This window comes from Carettochelys insculpta, chromosome 30, assembly GCF_033958435.1.
Source record: "Carettochelys insculpta isolate YL-2023 chromosome 30, ASM3395843v1, whole genome shotgun sequence".
NCBI classification, from domain to species: Eukaryota; Metazoa; Chordata; order Testudines; family Carettochelyidae; genus Carettochelys; species Carettochelys insculpta.
The window spans coordinates 2,051,635-2,069,642 of record NC_134166.1 but is presented as its reverse complement, the minus strand read 5'-3'; the positions used below and the strand labels follow the sequence as shown (position 1 = coordinate 2,069,642).

At 50.9% G+C, this 18,008-nt stretch overlaps 1 protein-coding gene across 1 annotated transcript; it reads right to left on the bottom strand.

The window, feature by feature from the left end:
* Positions 1-9,251: 9,251 nt before the first annotated feature.
* LOC142003891 (peptidoglycan recognition protein 1-like) lies at positions 9,252-16,874 on the bottom strand. The gene is made up of 5 exons (XM_074981245.1): positions 16,734-16,874; positions 14,463-14,557; positions 13,218-13,428; positions 11,653-11,771; positions 9,252-10,117 (listed from the first exon to the last, which is right to left on the bottom strand). Exons 2-5 carry the CDS (start codon positions 14,509-14,511, stop codon positions 9,939-9,941), a joined length of 558 nt encoding a protein of 185 aa, XP_074837346.1. The 5' UTR covers positions 14,512-14,557; positions 16,734-16,874; the 3' UTR covers positions 9,252-9,938.
* Positions 16,875-18,008: the final 1,134 nt, after the last annotated feature.

The following is an 18,008-nucleotide window of genomic DNA, read 5'->3' as shown; positions in this document are numbered from 1 at the left end:
GGCCCTCAAAGCAGGACCAAGCACTGTCTGGAATGATCATCCCCACCAGGTGTCTGTCTAACCTGTGCTTAAATATCTCCAATGATGGAGGTTCCACAACCTCCCCAGGCAGTTTATTCCAGTGCTGAACCACCCTGACCATTAGGAAGACTTTTTTCCTAACGCCCAACCTAAACCTCCCTTGCTGCAATTTAAGCCCGTTGCTTCTTGTCCTATCCTTGGAGATTAAGGAGAATATTTTTCTCTCACGTCTTTGTAACACCCTTTTAAATACTTGAAAGCTGCTGTCATGTCCCCTCCCAGTCTCCTCTTTTGCAGACTAAACAAACCCAGTTCTTTCACTCTTCCGTTACAGGTCAAGTTCTCTAGAACTTTTATCAGTTTAGTTGTTCTTCTCTAGACCGTCTCCTATTTCTCCACATCTTTCCTAAAATGTGGGACCCACAACTGGACACCGTATTCCAGTTGAGGCCTCATCAGCACAGAGTGGAGCAGAAGAATGACTTCTCGTGTCTTGCTTGTGATACTCCTATTCATGAATCCCAGAATGATGTCTGCTTTTTTGCTCTCATTCCCTGTGCCACCTTGGGCAGGTCTCTCTCTCCCTCTGAGCTGGTTTTCCACAAGTACAAAGGGAATAACATCCCTTGAGTGTTATTCTAAGGCAGATCGTGAGCGTCTGGTCTCCCTGCCTCAAAACACAAGAGCAAGAAGGCAGCCAATGAAGCAAAAAGGTATGCAACTCAAAACTGGAAGAAAAAAAATACTTTTCCACACAGGAAGTTATTCACTGGGGCCAACAACCACCGCAGGGCCTTGGACAAGGTTCAGGGTGAGGAGCCTGGCTCCATGCCCTGGTAAGGTGCAGGGCCTCTGCAGAAGGGCTAGGGCCTGAGATGGAAGGGATGGGGCGGGGCCTCATGTGAAAGGGGTGGAGCTGAGGGCAGTCAGACCTTTACACCACCCAGGCAATGGCCTTCCCCCAGCCTTCAGAGTCACGCAGAGCAGCGCTCCTGTGGCAATTAAAAGGGGACCAGGGCTGCAGCTGCTGTCACCACGCAGTGGTGGCTGGGAACTCTGGGCCCTTTGAATCACTGGGCCCCAGTGCAACTGTGCCCCTGTCCGAGGCCTGACTACGGAACTCACTGCCACAGGAAGCCATGGAGACCAAAAACTTAGCAGGACTCCAAAAGGGACTGGACAATTCTGCGCTTGCCAAGATTCTCTAGAGTCGTCATCTCTCCTAACACAGAAAAAACTCAGCAGGGATACTAAGCCTCCTGGGGCAGGACTTATACTAGTCTCTAGGCGCTAAAGACCAGGCTGAGTGGACAGGCCCTCTCCTGCTTGATGTGCTCTTCTTGCACCTGCCTCCGCATCTGATGAAGTGGGTCTTTGCCCCCGAAAGCTTATGCTCCAAAATACCTGTTAGTCTATAAGGTGCCACAAGACTTCTTGCTGCCTCTGCAGTAGCTGGTGCTAGCAATTGTCAGATGCAGGCTGGTAATTCCTATGCTCCTATTTCCTGAGCTCACAGTAGCCCCTGAGGCTCAATCCATGACTGTGTGTGAGCCGCTCATGCACTACAACAGTGGGGCCTTGCAAGGGCTTAGAGAGAGAACGCAGAAGCATAGCAATTAACTACTTGCACTTCTCTCCCTCTGCTCTGCTGAGGATGCCAAGTGTATCTGAGCCCCTCAACTCTCCTATGAGAGTGGGAAGGATAACGCTCCCCTTTTACTGGCAGGGAAACTGAAGCACAGGACAGTGACTTGCCACCTGCCAAGCCATTGTCAACATCTGATAGAAAAGAGTCACACATGAAGGTTTCTGTCAAGGAAGCAGTCACCCATGGGCCGGGGAGGGGGGTGGCAAGCACAAGGCCTATGTTCTGCTGAAACTTACCTCAGTCCCTAATGATTCCTGAATTCTAATCCCAGTTGGCACTGGGTGTTGAGGCGTCATGCTGACTGCCCCACCAGAGGGCAGCAAATTCCACCTCTTGTGATGCCGACACAGCCAGAGACTTAGATGATGGTCACAGCCATGGCCATGGCCATTCCTCCCCATCCGCGAGTGTTTCCCCAGCAGCCGCAGAAAGTACCTTGCCTGGAGGCAGCTCCTGCGGAACCAGCTTCTTAAATTCGTACCTCTGGAACCTCTCTGATTCGTGGCCTTTCCTGGAGTTGTCCTGATAGCTGTCAATCATATCTGCGATGGCCTTGATGAGCTTAGACATCCTGGAGGGAGGGTGCCTGTCCTGAAAGAAAATAGAGAGAGAGGGGGAGGGAGGAGTCACAAATCCCTCCTTACAAATCCCACACGACCTTCGCTTAGGGGGCTGAATATTGAGCACCATTGTGGGTTTGGTTTATGAACAGCAGAAGTCGAAGGAGCAAACGAAAGAAAAAAGGTGGACAATAATGCCAGAAATAGCTTTGAGATCGACTATATGTTTTAGAGAGTTTGTCTGTCTGTCCATCTGTCTGTCTGTCAGACCAAGCACTCCTCCTATACAGTAAGAGCTAGGAGCACTGAATTCGGTATGCAGCTTCCTCTGATCACAACTGAAAGCAAAGCCAGGGTTTGGTTGTGCCAGGAAAAGGGCATGCGCCTGGAATGGGATTGTTCTCTTAAAACCAAACAACAGAGACAGAACCACCGAAGCAAATATCATCCTCACTATTGACATAACTGAGTGACTGTTGAAAGAGGCTGAACCAAGACAAGCTGGAAAAACAGGGTGACCCTGAGCTAGTCTTGCTTCCTAAACCTTACCAAAAAGAGATGAAACAGAGAAATCTGGAGAAGTCTCTGGTTTGGCACTACTGGGCATTACTGGGTAAATCTGCTAGTGTACTATAAATTAAAGAAATCCTCCTTTCTGGGGCACTGAGCAAATAAAGTACAAATAAAACTGATGCTGAGAGGGTGGACCAGAATTGGCACATGCATTTACTATCTTTAAGGGCTGCGTTCAGGTAGCAGGACACTTACGGCTTTCTCATCTCACAAGAATTCCTCAGATTTCAAAAAAAAATAAAATTCCCATCCCAGATCAGGACAAAAGATTAAAAAGAAAAATGAACCAATATTGGGGTGGGAAAAACCTTCAGACAGGATCAGCTGAAATGTTTCATTTCCACCTTTTCAGAACCTTTTTGTTTGAAATCAACCATTTAAAATGGTTCTCACTTTTAAAACAAAAGTTACAAATTAGCTAACATTTCAGAAGGAAAAGACTTTCCCAGCTGAAAAACTTATGTATTTTGTTTCAAAAATGTCCAAAGAAGGCCTTCATTAACTTCCAAAATGTTTTCATGTCAGGAGAGTCATCAAAACCTCCCCCCTTTCCTACAAACAGGTGAGAAGCTGAAGGTTCGTCAGAAATTGTATCAGAGAAACATTTTCAGGAGAAGGGTCATCAGAAAGTCCCCCACCAGTTCTATCTCAGACCACCCCCAGTTTGCATCGGTGCCAGGTCAGCATGCCAGGACTGAAAGCACAGAGAACCTGAGAGTCCAGGCAAACTGTCAGACCAGGCCCTGTCTTCCCTTACTCACCCAGCAGAACTGATGAAGAAGAAATCATTCCCACTCATCACGGGCCTCAAGAGGGCATACCAGCTCCGTTCTCTGCTTGATACTTCATGTGACTATTGTCTGTGCGTTATGCAACGCCCCGGAGGAAAAGGCAAGTTCCAACACCGCCAATGCGAGTGAAGCTTAGACATGCCACATGCTAAAAATTACGCAATGCTGAAGCCCTTGTTGCTCTCGCAACATTTACTCTTTGTTGTCCTTTGATCTCTATCTCCTATCACCAGTGCTTGTTCTTGGGTTAAAAGGCATTTAATTCGATTAGCATCTTCAAAGCACTTGCACCGATTTAAGTAATCCATTCTCCCAACATCCCAATAAGGCAGGAATTTTATTCCCCGTTTTACAGGCTGGGAGACTGAGGCACTGAGCAGTGACGTGACTTACTCAAGGCAGCAGAAGCAGTCGGTGTCGGAGGTAGGAGATGACTTCAGGAGTCCTGATAACTAGCCTTGTGGTCTGTGCCCTGGACCTTGCTGACCCTGCTGTTGGAAAGAAGCAGTTACAAGTTACCTTAGGAATCTGAAGCTGGTTTCAAGGGAAAGAAGCCAAAAGAGACTTACCCCAGTCACCAATGCACACCAGCGAACCCCCACAGACTGGCCGATCTGCACAGCCTGCTAGCGAGGAGGAGGAAGGTGATTTTTTTACTCCTGGCCAAACCTGCTCCCCAGCTGCATCTCTCTGAATTGCTACACTTTGCAATGGAGCCCTCCCTTCCTGATTACATGTTGGGCAGGGGAGAGATGTAAACAGGGCCATGGCACAAGGTGGCAGGATAAGGGGCTTAGGGATGGTCCGTAGGGGAAGGCCGACCGGGAAAGCTGTTAGCGGAGCTGTTCCGGGGGCTCAGTGAGAGCAGTATCAGGCACTGGATTCTGACATAAATGTGTCCAGGTGGGGAACTGCTCCAGAGTAGCCGTGGCTGGGACCCCACCAAACTCAAGGTCCTGTCTGGTCAATATCATGGCCATCAGATTTACATATTGATCTATTTCACATGTGCAGAGGAGTCAGTGTGAAAGTTGTAACAGTGGGTGGGGGTGTGACCCAAAAGGGGGCTGTGAAGGGCCATGGGACCACCACCTTCAATTCCCTGCTGCCTTCTAATCTGGGCAGCAGGCACAGAGCTCTGTGCAACAGCAGGAGGTTCCTCGAGGTGGAGTGGGGGGGCCTGATCTCCCCCATGCTGCTGGCAGTTGGTGGCTTCTGGCAGCAAGTCCCAGCTGGGCTGGGGAGGAACAGGACTTTCTTTTCCCCTAGACAGCTGCTCTCCGTAGGAGATCAGACTCACCTCCAAGTCCCCCTCCTCTGTCGCAAGGAGATTCAGGGGCTAGTAAGCAGCTCTGGAGGTTCCTGCACCAGAAGGCAGCTTTTAGAGGTGGATGTAGGTCTGATCGTCCCCCAAAGCAGTGGCCAAACAGGGAGCTCACAGGTAGGAGCCCCTGATAGGGCATGCCCAGCAGCAAGAGGATGATCAGATTGCACGGGGAAGGAATTCTTGCACTATCCATGACACAATTTTCACAGCCCTGAAATTGGTGAGGTCCAGTCAGAAATGTGGTGCTTCAAAGTTAACTTCAAAGTTAGTTCCCAGTGTAGACACAGCCAAAGTGACTCCGAGTCACAGAACAGTCACGCCTGGATCCTGGAATCAAGTCACAACCAAAGAATTTCAGCTTTGGGGTTGTTTTTTTTTTTAAATTAAGTTTTGTCTTCATGGCTGCAGAGCACCACTGGACACTGGCTCAAAAGCCATAACATGAATATAAATCACCCAGGATTTTATTTGTAATTCTTAAATCTTATTATTTTTAAGACAGTTTTGAGATTTTTCAGGCCTGACTCGGAGGTTTTTGAGCATACATGTGCCAGCAGATCCATTCTGATTTGCCTGCTGCACTTTGTGTTCAGGAACAACCTGTTTGGAGCTATCACACCAAAATTAAACTTAATCCACTGAAGCCAGAACTGTGTGAATAATGGGCTTTTCAGTTTGGTGGCAATTTCAAAAACCAAAGGGGAAAACGGCTTTGGGTCAGATTGAATCAGACAATGTTTGAATTGTCCAGCAAATTGAAAAGCTGAAAAATATAAATTGCGGATGAGCAAAAGAAGGTGCTTTGATGTTGACCGATTTTTGATTTTTCTTTTTTTTTTTTTTTTTTAAATTAAAGAAAATTTTTCTATGGAACATCCTTGCCTGCCTGGTCTCACTTTGAAACATGGATTGGGTTTGGTTTGTTTTTTCCAGAAATTTGGTGTGTTTTTTTCCCTCCGCAAGATGAACAATGCAAGGAAACCGACGCGGAGTGTGAAATATTTCATTCTCACTGACAATGTGCTTCTCACCCAAAGATGTTTTGGCCTAAAAGATTTACCCCACCAAATCCATCCTTATGATTTGTAGGCAGTACTGTTAAACTGGTGCCCCGCTATCTGACAGCAGACCAGCTTCACATGTGTATTTTAGATAAGGATGGGTGTTTTGAAGGATTCTTTTTAAAAACTATATGCCTGAAGAGCTAAGCATTTAAGGAAAAAGATGAATACTGACATTGTGCCTCTAAAAATCTATTCTAGAAATTTTTTAGAGAGGTGATTTCATAATTTTCAGCAAAACACTAATGAAATATTTGAAAGCAAATTTCAATCTAAAGTTCTGTTTCTGTTGGCTAACATGTTCAGTGGAAGTATTACAGAAAAGCAGGAGTGAGCAAGTTCTTTTATATTGGACCCCCTTTTCATCTGGGCCCCCACAGCCAGCCTGTTTAACGCAAACCAAGCTGAAGGTTAAGAAAATAAGCCTGAAGAGTGTAAAAACTTTATTCAGTAGTATATAAATGCAAATACAGACTTCAACATTTTAATGAGAGCGATGAGCCTGAGATGCAGCAGCTGATTATGCTGCGCCCTCTTAGGAAATTTCATGCCCCTTGAGGAGGTTGGCTCCCCCAGTTTGCGCAGCCCTGCAGTAATGGACAGATGGTTTTGTCGGTCAATTCAGAAACTGACATTATAGACCAGGAGCTGGCAAATGCCAGTTAAATAGCTTCATTACCACCTGCCTGGCTCTTTCACAGAGTCGACGTTGTGCTGTTAGGTCGGGCTGGCTGGAAGGGTTTTTCAGCTTTCAGTTACTGCATCCTCTCCAGGTAGGCTCACGAGGCTGCAGCAACCAGCTGTGGTTGAAGCCTGCAGGATGGGGCAGAACCAGGACAGGAAGAGGCAGGAGGGTGGAGACCAAAACTCAGAGATGCCCTGAATTTTTGGGTGCCCTACACAGCCACTTATGTACTGTGTGACTAAGGCTAGCCCTGCACCCGGCCACCGTTGAAATTCAGGGTACGTCTACACTGCGATGGCGGTCGATCTTCCGGGGTTTGATTTAATGCACCCAGTGGAGCCGCACAAACAGAGCCCTCAAGACACCACCATTGACCCCAGTCCTGACAGTGGCGAGGAATAAGGGAAGTTGGTGGGAGAGATTCTCCCCTCGACCCCCCACTGTGGTGACAGCAGCAAAAATTGATTTTAGATACATCGTCTGCAGCTCCGCAATTCTCGTTGCTGGATTTCCGTATCTAAAATCAATTTTACCCCCTGGCTTCAGTCAACAGCTGTTTGGATGTCTGAGGCCTACCCAGCTAACCTACTAATGTTGTGCTTGTTGGTAGTTTCATAGAATTTAATGCCAGATCATCTCGTCTGACCTCTTGTATGTCGCAGATCATCATAGTCCCCCTCAGAGGCCCCATATTAAGCCCAAATTTCCATTGGCTCAGAGCCCACTGGAGGTTTTATAGACCAGGCTGGTGAAAGCCTAGTCAGGGATGGTCCAGGTGAACTTGATCTTTCTCAGCACCATGGGCTGGAGGTGATGACTTTGCCAGGTTCTATCCAGCTCTGCATTGCTAAAATTTCAGTCCTTAGGAAAACAAACTGTGGACCACAGGCAGAGACCAGAGCACGTCCGGGGCTGGGACCCTAAGCCTCAGCAGGGAATGGATTAGGCGGGTGAGAAAACAGTGGGGGAGGGAGCCCCAGCCCAGTGTTTCCATCCAGGTGGCTGGTTTGTTGTGAACACGCTTTTTGCAAATCCCGGCTGGGGTGCTGCCTTTCTTGTCTCTCACCATAGCACTTTCCTGAGTTCGAGCATGTTTCATGGCTAGGGCTGAAGAATTAGCTCAGGGAGCAAAGAGGTGGTCAGGGTCTGATGGGGAGGGACTTCGTGGCAGTGTTTAGGCCCACAGGGTGGCTGGACATGGATTAGCTTCAGCACTTCAGGGTTATGAGCACCTCTAGTCGGGGTGGGACTGGGGCAGGGATGGGAGGGGAAAGGGCCGGGGTACTTGGCCTTCCCTCCACCCCTGGAATCCTTGCCCCGCTCGCCTCTGGGCTGTGCTTTCAAAAGTTTACAATTACTCCTTGATGGCATAAAGTTTTGAAACTTTAGTCTGGAGAGGAAAATGCTGCCTTCCACTACGCCAGCTGGGCACAGGCTTCAAACGCAGCCAACATCTCTTTATTCGCAATTCCTTATGGGTCCAGTGCTGGGCCACCATTTGTAGGCTGCTGGGTTAGTGACCTGCCCCATCACAGTGAGAATAGGACATGCCCTCAGCTCAATCCAGGGTAGAAATTCTTCATCCTCTCAGTCCGCACATCCAGCCCAAGCGATCTGCTACGGAAGTGCACAGGGCTGAATTCCAGGGAGCTGCCAGCCACACAGGCCCCCTGGAAAGTGGGGAGGAAGCTCTGCAGTCCAGGTAGGGGCAGGGCCTCTGGCAGAAGGGGCGGGGCCTCTGGCAAAATGGGTGGAGCTGGACCCGCCAGCCCTCAGCATTGTGTGGACAACAGCGCAGCTCCCCCACACCCTAGCCCTTAGACCTGACTGGGGCCTTTAGAGGTGCTGTGCCTCAGGGCAGCTGCCCCTTTGCCACCCGCTGCTGGCAGGCCTGGCCCAATTCCAGTGGAATCTCTAGGTTAGAGAAGGGGTTGGGGGGTTGACAGGACTTTTCAGCTCTTAGCATAGAGTGAGGACCAGGGGTTAGAACAAAGAGGCCGAGAGCCACAACTCTTGCATTGTATCATAGAACCCTAGGGCTGGAAGGGACCTCAGGAGGTCATCTAGTCCAGCCCCCTGCTTCAAGCAGGACTAACCCCCACTAAGTCGTCCCAGCCAGGACCTTGTCAAGCCGGGACATAAAAACCTCAAGGGATGGAGAATTGACCACCTCTCTAGGCAACGCATTCCAGTGCTTCACCACCCTCCTGGGGAAGTAGTTTTTCCTAATATCCAGCCTACTCCTCTCCTTCTGTAACTTCAGGCCATTGCTCCTTGTTCTGCCCGAGTAGGGGAATGTGGACTGGGAGCCAGAAGACCTGAATTCTAGTGCTCCCTCTGGGAAGAGAGTATGGACTAGTGTTTAGAGCACAGGACTGAGAGAATTCTATAGACCTGGAGTCTAGTGTTCCCTCCAGGAGGAGAGTATGGCCTAGGGGTTAGAGAACAGACTAGGCCTTCCTGGTTCTAGCTCTGCCTCTTCAATTGTTTTAATGTGTCATCCTCAGAAAGTCAATGACCTGGTGTTTACTCATCAGTAAATTAGACCTGCACCCCAGCAGCTGGGCAGGGAGGTTTAATTAACAGCTCAGTCATCTCTCTGAGATTGTCTGTTCCTGGCTAGCCCATCTCCTTAATTATGCAGAACTTGTTCGGCTGATTTCCCAGCTTTGTAATTAAACAAACAACAGAAACGGAAACAGTATCAGGCTCTGCCTCACCTGGGTCTTCCTGCCACCAGGTGTAAATGAGCTGTAAACTTTGTGCTAGACCTCTGCACAGCAATGGATTTCACTCAAATATGATAAAAAAAATTCTTGTTATGTGTCACATTTTCCCCATAGCAAAATAAATCTAGTAACATTTTTCCTGTATCAAGATAAACCTGGTACGACGTGGACAGGACTGTCAGCAGCCAGTGATCTCACCCAAATCCACATGCTGCCCCAGACCCAGCCTTGACATAAATTAGAGTTGTCCAGGGGTTGCTCTAAGTTACCCTAGCAGATTTTTAAAAGTATTTAGGGGCCTAGCATGATTTTTTAAAGCAATGAGGTGTTAGAATTGGCTCTGCTCGTTTGAGAAGGGAATGCTCAACTGGCTAGATGCAGCCAGGTTGCTTCCCTGCACTTGTCTGAGAACCCAACCCAAAATATTTCAGAGTCCAAAAAATCTAGGCAGCTACAGGCGAAGCACACGGAAAGTGTCAGATCCCTCAGACAGCACCCTCGGCTTTCTGAAGTCCCGTGCATCCTTCCCAAGGCTGGAGACTCTCAGTGTTTGTAGTTGGGCCATGTCTTGAGGACACTGCGGATGGGCTGCCCAGGAGAAATGGTGTTGCTGACGTCCCCATGGGCCACAAGGAGGTAGTCAGAAGACAAGTAGCCTTCCCTGACGGCAAAGTGGAGTAGTTGCTTCAAAGCTCTCCAGGCTGCTGCGTCGGGAGACCTGCCTGAAAGAAAGCAGGAAGGGATTTGGCTCAGAGAATCTGCCTGAGTTTTCTCCCTGGGGGCTGACGGGACAGGCCGCGAGTTTGCTCCCCAGTGGGATGACCAGGGACAGGCCCCGTGAATACAGATAACTCTCAGAGGCCTTTTTCCAAACAGGGGCTCAGAAGAAAGATGGGGAGGAACTGGGGGGGAGGGCCATGGGGCAGGGCATCAGCTTGTCCTAATTTCAGCCCCATGCTTCAGCATCCAACCCCCCAGGACGTAGAGATAGGGGTGGGAGGCAGATGAACAGCACCACTATCTGGCCCACCCCGGGTGGGGGCCAAAGGGGCAGTTACCCCAGGCCCCTTTCAAATGCAGGGCCGTGCAGCTGCGCCATTCGGCATGGCTCTAAGGGAGGGAGAGTGGCACCGTGATCTGAGCAGCGCTAAGGGCTATCTGCCATAGGCCCTGCCCCTTCTGCCTTTGGCCACGCCCCTTCGGGAGTGTGGAGCCGGGCCCTGCTCCCACCTTGCCATAGGGCCCTGCTGACTGCTAGTCAGGGCTCTAGTTTCAGGATGTTGTGTCACAGGGTGACTGTGTCCTTTAAGGTCAGGTCAAGGTCCAGCTCTGAACATTTAGACCCTGGCCAGAACCCCTCTTTGAGGGCCAGCTCACCCTGGGCTACGTCTACACTAGCCCCAAACTTCGAAATGGCCACGCAAATGGCCATTTCAAAGTTTACTAATGAAGCACTGAAATGCATGTTCAGCGCTTCATTAGCATGCGGGCGGCCGCGGCACTTCGAAATTGACGTGCCTCGCCACCGCCCGGCTCGTCCATGAGCTCATGGGAATAAGGGGACTTCGAAGTAGGCAGGCCCTTTCGAAAAGGAGCCCCATCTGGACGAGCCACGCGGCGGCGAGGCGCATCAATTTCGAAGTGCCGCGGCCGCCCGCATGCTAATGAAGCGCTGAATATGCATTTCAGCGCTTCATTAGTAAACTTCGAAATGGCCATTTGCGTGGCCATTTCGAAGTTTGGGGCTAGTGTAGACACGGCCCCTAAAACCCACACACTGATTACTCTGAAGAACCTCCCCCACACCCCGAAGTACAGGCTGGCGTAATACAAGGAATGTCATCACCCAGCCAGCTTCTGCAGCCCACCCTCCCGTGCCCGAAAGCAACGCAGAGGGCTATACATGGGTCACAGACAGCGTTCTCCATAAAATGAGTGCCTGGGCAGCTACCCAGGAGAGACCTGGGTGCTGCCGGCCACAAGTGTTTCTACTGGTGGCACAACCGCACATGCCTTGGTGAACAAAACAAAATTTATTCCTGTGGAGGGATTTGGAATGTAGGACAGGCACCAGCTAATGGAAGAGATCAGATGCCTAGAGATCCCAGGACCTTTCAAGAAAGCTGCCCCCCAACCCCCAGCTATGTCACGTCCCTTTCAGCTTGTGGCTACACATGAGCTGGGCTAATGCTCTTTGTCTGTACAGCCCCTAGCACTGCAAGGGATCAGTCTAGGGCTGAGGACTGGGAACACTTACCTGTAAAATCACCTATAAAGGCAATGCCCAGAGAGATATCGTTGTAACCATAGGTATGAGCCCCTTCTGTATTCCAGCCTCGGCCTTCATACACATTCCCGTCCTCTCCAATCAGGAAGCTGCAGGGATCGGACAGGAAATTTTTCCAATCTAAAATTTACCATCCATTCTACGGCTGAGGTTTTCCTCTGATGGCTGCCTAGAGATCTGGCCATTTTACAGGTTGAACCTCTCTTATCCGGCATGCTCGGGATCTCACCAGTGCCAGAGGAGAGAATTTGCTGGACTACGGGAAGTCAATATTTTCTAGCAGGATTACCAACACGTCCACTGCTTACAACTAAATAACAGCTCAGAACACTGAGAGCCAGGACTGGTGGCTGTAAACAAACTTAATGGACCCAGGAAACTTGGCCACACCCATGATAAGTGGTCATCCAGCTAACTAAAATCATGCTGAATTATGAATGTTACTGGACGAAAGAGTACCAGACTAGAGAGGTTCAACCCACACCTTTATGCCACCACCCAGCACCCATTAGCAGAAGCAGGTTAAAAAGGTCCCACTTTAAAATCCCCAACCTTGCAGCAGAGGGTTTGAACAGCGGAGCTGGGCGTACGTGTCAGAGTTTGGAGGGTTTAACAACCTTATTCATAAAAACGTCATCACTGGTTTTAAACGCATGAGGATTTTTTTACCTACACGAGAGCTGCTTGGAACTTTGTGGACAATTGAGATGATTTGATGTTATTTTGAAATGTAAACAAAATACCATTTTGTTGGAAAATTCCCATTACCATTTTTTTTTTTTTTTTTTTTTTACTTAGTTTGAGTTCACTGGGGATGCATTCCTTTTCTTTGCAAGCGTTTTCTGGATGGTGGGGAAAGGAGGTTATTTCTCATTGGGCTAAACAGGGCTTGCAGATCCTTGTGGGCAGCATTGTTTTTTTTAAATAAAAAAAATTCAATGAGCAGAATCACAGTAATATGTTAAAAAAAAAATTACCAATATTTCCCAAGTGGGGAGCCAGTAGCTTATTTAACTGCCTCACCATAGATTTTGGTGCCTAAGTCTAGGCTTCCAAATTTGAAAACTCTGGCTTACTTTCACTGTTCCCTGCGAGCTGTGCACTTGTGCGGCTGCCCAGGAGAAATTTAAATGCCACCCAGCTGATTACCAGAGCACCACAGCCAGGTCTGTGGTTTTGGTGGTGCACGTGCCTTGGTGCCCATAAAATTATTCTGCACATGGATGGAAAAAATCCACACATGGTTGGAAAAGATGAAAGGGAACAGTGCTGACAGTACTGAAATTTTTCATATTCAGTCTTCATCCCTGCACCCCAATCAGCTTGAGTGAAAAGTAAGAGCTGCTGCAGGAAGCTGGCTATGTCTGTTCGCTACAATACTAAGATTGTGCCAGAGGAAGTGATCTCAGACCCTGATCCTGTGAAGAGATCGTGTGTGAGCATGGCTTTGTGCCCATGAGTAATTGCTTGATGCTCATACACACGCATTAGTTTCTGCTGGATCAGGGCCAAAAGGAGGTGCTTTTGCCTCTTACTTGTAAGCAATGTTGCACCACCCCTTGCCGTTCATGTGGTAATGCTGGATGTTCACCAGCTGCTGAGTGCATTCCGCCTGAGTTTTGCAGGGGCTGCCGGCCGTGTGGAGGATGACGACGTATCCTGTCTGCACAGACTTGAGGGGCGTGGAGCAGTTGGCTGGGTGGCCGCCCCACTTGCCTGGGGAGACAATATGAAAGCAGGAACGGCCTGTGGATGGGGGAGAGAAAAGGGTGAACCAAAGTGTTGCCACCACCGTTGGGCTCTGCCCGCGTCACTGCCGCTCCTGGCACTTCGTTCGGAATGTTCCCTCCCACCGCAGCCAAACAGCTCCCATGGCCACGCTTGTCTCGGCGCCTGTTTGTGGGTCAGTGCTGAGCACCCAGATACCACTTTAGTCTGGGGGGTTCAGTCTTGCCTGTGCCTGTGCCTGTACCTCCACCGCGTCCCTGACTATTGGTAACTGACCTGTCAGGGACTGTCTCTGCCAAAAAGGTTAGAGTCACCCCAGCGTTCCCTGTAAGCTGGGCGCTCGTGCGGCCACAAGGGAGAGGTTCCAGTACCACCCAGCTGATTAGCAGAGTGCCACAGCCAGGTGTCTCCTGGGGGGCACATTTGCCCATGCCTTGGTGCACACAACAATATTTATTTTGCATGTAACCCAGTGGCACTGAGACCCCTGAGAAGGGGGTGACGTCTACGCCACAGCCTGAGCCAAGAGGCAGCTGGCTTTTAGCTCACACAGCAGAGGCTCACGGCTTTAACGTCTAAGATCCCAGGTTCAATCCCACCTGGCAACAACCAGGGCCCAGTGGCTTTACATTCCAGGCAGCTTCTCCTTTCTGCCACGTCCCCAGTGCTTTGCTCAGCTGTACCCCATGGCACGGCTCTTCCTGCTTTAGAGCAGGAGAACCAGAAGCGGCCAAGTGAGTGTGTCTCCATCACGCAGCAAGGCGGTGGTAGAGACAAGGACAGAAGACCCATCTCCCACCGCAATAAGAACAGCAATACGGGGTCAGACCCACGGTCCGTCCAGCCCAGTGTCCTGTCTCCTGACGGTGGCCAATGCCAGGGACCCTGAGGGAATGAACAGACCAAGTGATCCCTCCCCGGTGCCCATTCCCAGCCCCTGGCAGGTAGAGGTTGCTGACGCCCTCCCTGCCTGTCCTGGTTAACAGCCATTGATGGACCCAACCTCCGTGCTCACCCTGCCCGAGCTGTGGGTAGGATCCCCCCGGACTCACCCAATGTGACAGCACACACAGTGCAGAGAAACCCAGCCAGGCTGAACATCCTGTCGATTCTTCACTTGAAATCTCCAGGCAAGCGTGACAGTGGCCTGGGAACAGAGGCCGTTATTTACCCCAGGAGAAAACAATTCCTCGTGCTCCAGGAAGCCGGCACCCGGAGCCCTGGGCAGAGCCGAGCCCCTGACCCCGCTTCCTGTGTGCAGACTGGCTGTTGTTGGGGGGGGGCCATCGCCTCCACATTGGTGCACCTCGCAAAAGCCAGTCCGCACTCGGACCCTGGCCTGTCCACAGGGGGCAGCACTGATGGATGGCTGCTCCCAGCCCCGCCCCTTCTGCCTAAGGCCTCACCTTCTAGGGTCACAGAGCCAGCCCCCCACACCTTACCTAGGGGCCGCCGAAGCTGCCGTCCCCCTGCACAGGTATAACACTGCTCTTAACGGGGCCACTGCTCGTAACAGGAAATCCACAGGCTCCATCCAGGCTTGTGCCACTGCAGCCAACACACTCTCTCTCCAGTACCCGTGTGGGAGACCAGGCAGATTTTAACCTAGTGGTTCTCGACCTTTTCCCTGGTGCAGCCCCCAATCACCCCCAGACCGTGCGCAGACCCCCAGCAAAGCCAATTCTAGCTGCTCCAGACCCTTCTCCACCGAAAAAGGAAACCGCAGCTGGGGACCCCCAGGCTGGGAACCACAGCTCTAACCGCCTTCAAGCCTTCTCTCTCACTCAGCTTGGGGTTGAGCTGCATGTGGGAGCACACCAGACTTCCTGGTTCTCTGGCTCATCTGCTCTGGCTCTGGCTGCCCCTCCCAGCCCTGCCTGAGCCATTCCTTCTTGCTGGTGACTAAGCTGCTAAACAACAACAGGAGAACTGGGCGCTCCCCACCTGCCCAGCCCAGGCACTTTTGGGGCCCATAGCATGGCCGCACCCTGGGATTTGTAACATGTTTATGCTCCTGGCCCTGTTGTGAGGCGGAACAGAGCTGTTAGTGCCACTGCCCAGAAGAGGAAGGGAGGCCTGTAACAGCTAAGTGACTTGACCCAGGACATGTGGGAAACCTGTGACAGAGCAGAGTGCTGAACAAGGGTCCCCTGACACTGAGGTTTCTTCTCTAACCACTGCACCCTCCTGTCTGGCCAGCCAGCACCAGCTACACATATTCACAATGGATCTGAATCTCTGCAGACTCTTCTGGCCAGTGTCTGACAGGCTTGGGGGCTGTGACCAGGGCTGTGAGCATGGAAGGGGGTTGTATAAGATTTTCTGGGAGAGGTTTTTTTGTTTTTTTTTAATACTGGCTCAATTGGGATTTGCCTGTGGAGGAAAGATTCTCCCACTGCTGGGTCTCAAACCCGCTCACTGGGCACCAGCCCCATTAAGTACACTATTCTATGCTCCAGCCTGGGGCGGTGGAGCTGGGGGCACACCTCCATGCTCAGCCAGTCTGGTGTGTCAGGTCAGTAGGGTCAGCCCTGTCCATGATAAGGAAATGCCCTGCCTTATGGGGCTATTTCAGCAGCCCTCAGTTCTAACGATGTTCATTCTCCCCATGGGGCAAGGCAATGCCCTTCACAGGCGGGAAATGAGAAATAACCCCCCTTCATGCAAATAACCCCCTTCACAGGCGGGAAATGAGACACAGAAAGATGAAGTAACTTGCCCATGGTCCCGCAGAGAGTCAGTAGCAGAATGGAGAAATTGAGCGCAAGTCTCCTGGGTCCCAGGGTACAGCCTATAACCTAGGTTCCCTGTAAACTGCATGGCCATGCAGGACTCCTGGCTCAGCCTGGCTGGAGCTGCCATTATGGGGAGAGGTGGCTGGAAAGCAAGGGCTGGTGGGTTTCCTCTCCCCCTGCCATTGGCCCATGGCAGCCTGCACCCCCAACCCCTCATCCCCAGCTCCACTCCTGTGTCCGCCTCCCCAGATGGAGCCCTCCCCCTCCTGCAGGTTCTCAAACATCAGCCACACCTTTCTGAGGCTGAGGCAAATGTAACCAGCTACCTTGAGACTGGCAGGAGGGACTGAGCCTGGGAGAGCCAAGCTCAGAGCATGAGGCCGCAGCTTTGCATCTTACTCGGGTCAGCTACTAGAGGGGTCAGAGCCCCTCCCCCGGCTCAGGTTATTGCACAGATATGCCACAGTCTGTACCACTCCATCCCGGGTGACAACAGCCCTGGGGCGTGTGAGCGCAGGCAGGGTGGGGTGACATGCCAAAGCAAGACAAAGAGCAAAGGAGCAGCAAAACAAAGCATTCAGTATTTACCTGGGTCTTGTTCATGCACCGAGTCTCTGTCCAGGAGGGACAGGGCAACGGGTCTCTTTTTAATCTGCTGTCGACGTGAAGGCAAAGGAGATGTTGAAACAGGCCTGGAAGGGAAAAGTCCCTTTGCTGGGTAACTGGGTGTTGTGATTCAAGAGAGAAGGGTAGGAAGTGGGAAGTGCATCAGCTTGGGCATGGGTGTGACCCATGATGTCACAGAATCGAGCCCTGCTGGGGTTTTCCATCTGGAACAGAAATAATGACTAGTCTGTGCAAGGAGCTCTATTGATCCGTGCAAATGCCTGGGGATTTTGGGGTGCTGAGTCAGCTTCTACGAGAAAAACATGGGGAAAAAGAGGAGCAGAGTGTGTAATAAAATTCTGGGCAAGGCTGTAGGCCTCAGGCAAGAAAGAAATTATAATAGTCCATGGCTCCTCAGAGGCCCCGTTATTGCAAAGGGTCTTCAGAAACACACAGACATAGACACTGTCACTCAGCAGCACTTTGCAAGGACTAGAGATTCTCTGGCATCTTTCATCCGTTCTAGCTAAGGTAACTCAGACAAGTGGAGGATCAAACGCTCATTAATTAACACTCCCATCAGGTGGCCCTTTTCCATGATGCCCATTTTACAGGCTTGCAGGAATATGGTCACAGGTCTAGCTCGGAGCTGGATTCAGATGGACAGTCCAGAGTAAAAGGCTGCCAGCATTCATTCCTGGTTTGCTGAGCCCCCCTAGTCCCACCTGCCCTAGTCTCTCTCAGTGCCAGACTGAAGTTGTGGGGGTGGGGGGAAGGGAAGAAAGCTTTAAACCCCCACTCCCGATTTCACTGTTACAAATTAAAGCAGTCTGCAGGTGCTCTAAACTGCACAGACAGCCCACAAATGCTGCCCGAGATCAGCGAAATGCAGAAGTGCTTTGGCCACACACCCCCTTTCATCAACACTAGTGGCCCGAAAGGGGTTACTCTAAGGGGAGCTAGCACCTGAGGGTTCCTTGATGCTGGGTGAATCCTCTGCTAGCCGGATCAGCTGACTGGATCTGCTGGCCGAATCTGGCCTTCTTGCTCAAGAACTGAGAGGACTTTATTGGGCAGGGCAGTGGCTCTCTGAGCTGGGCCACATGCAGGCTGTATAGAACCCACCTGTGGCCCAGCTCATCTACATGCTAAAGGCCAGCCTGCAAGCTGGGGTCTGCCAGGTTCCCAGCTTCCCAGCACACAGTGTCTGGACTTCCCCGCCACCCAGGGCAGCAGGCTTGGGGCTGCTGGGCTGCC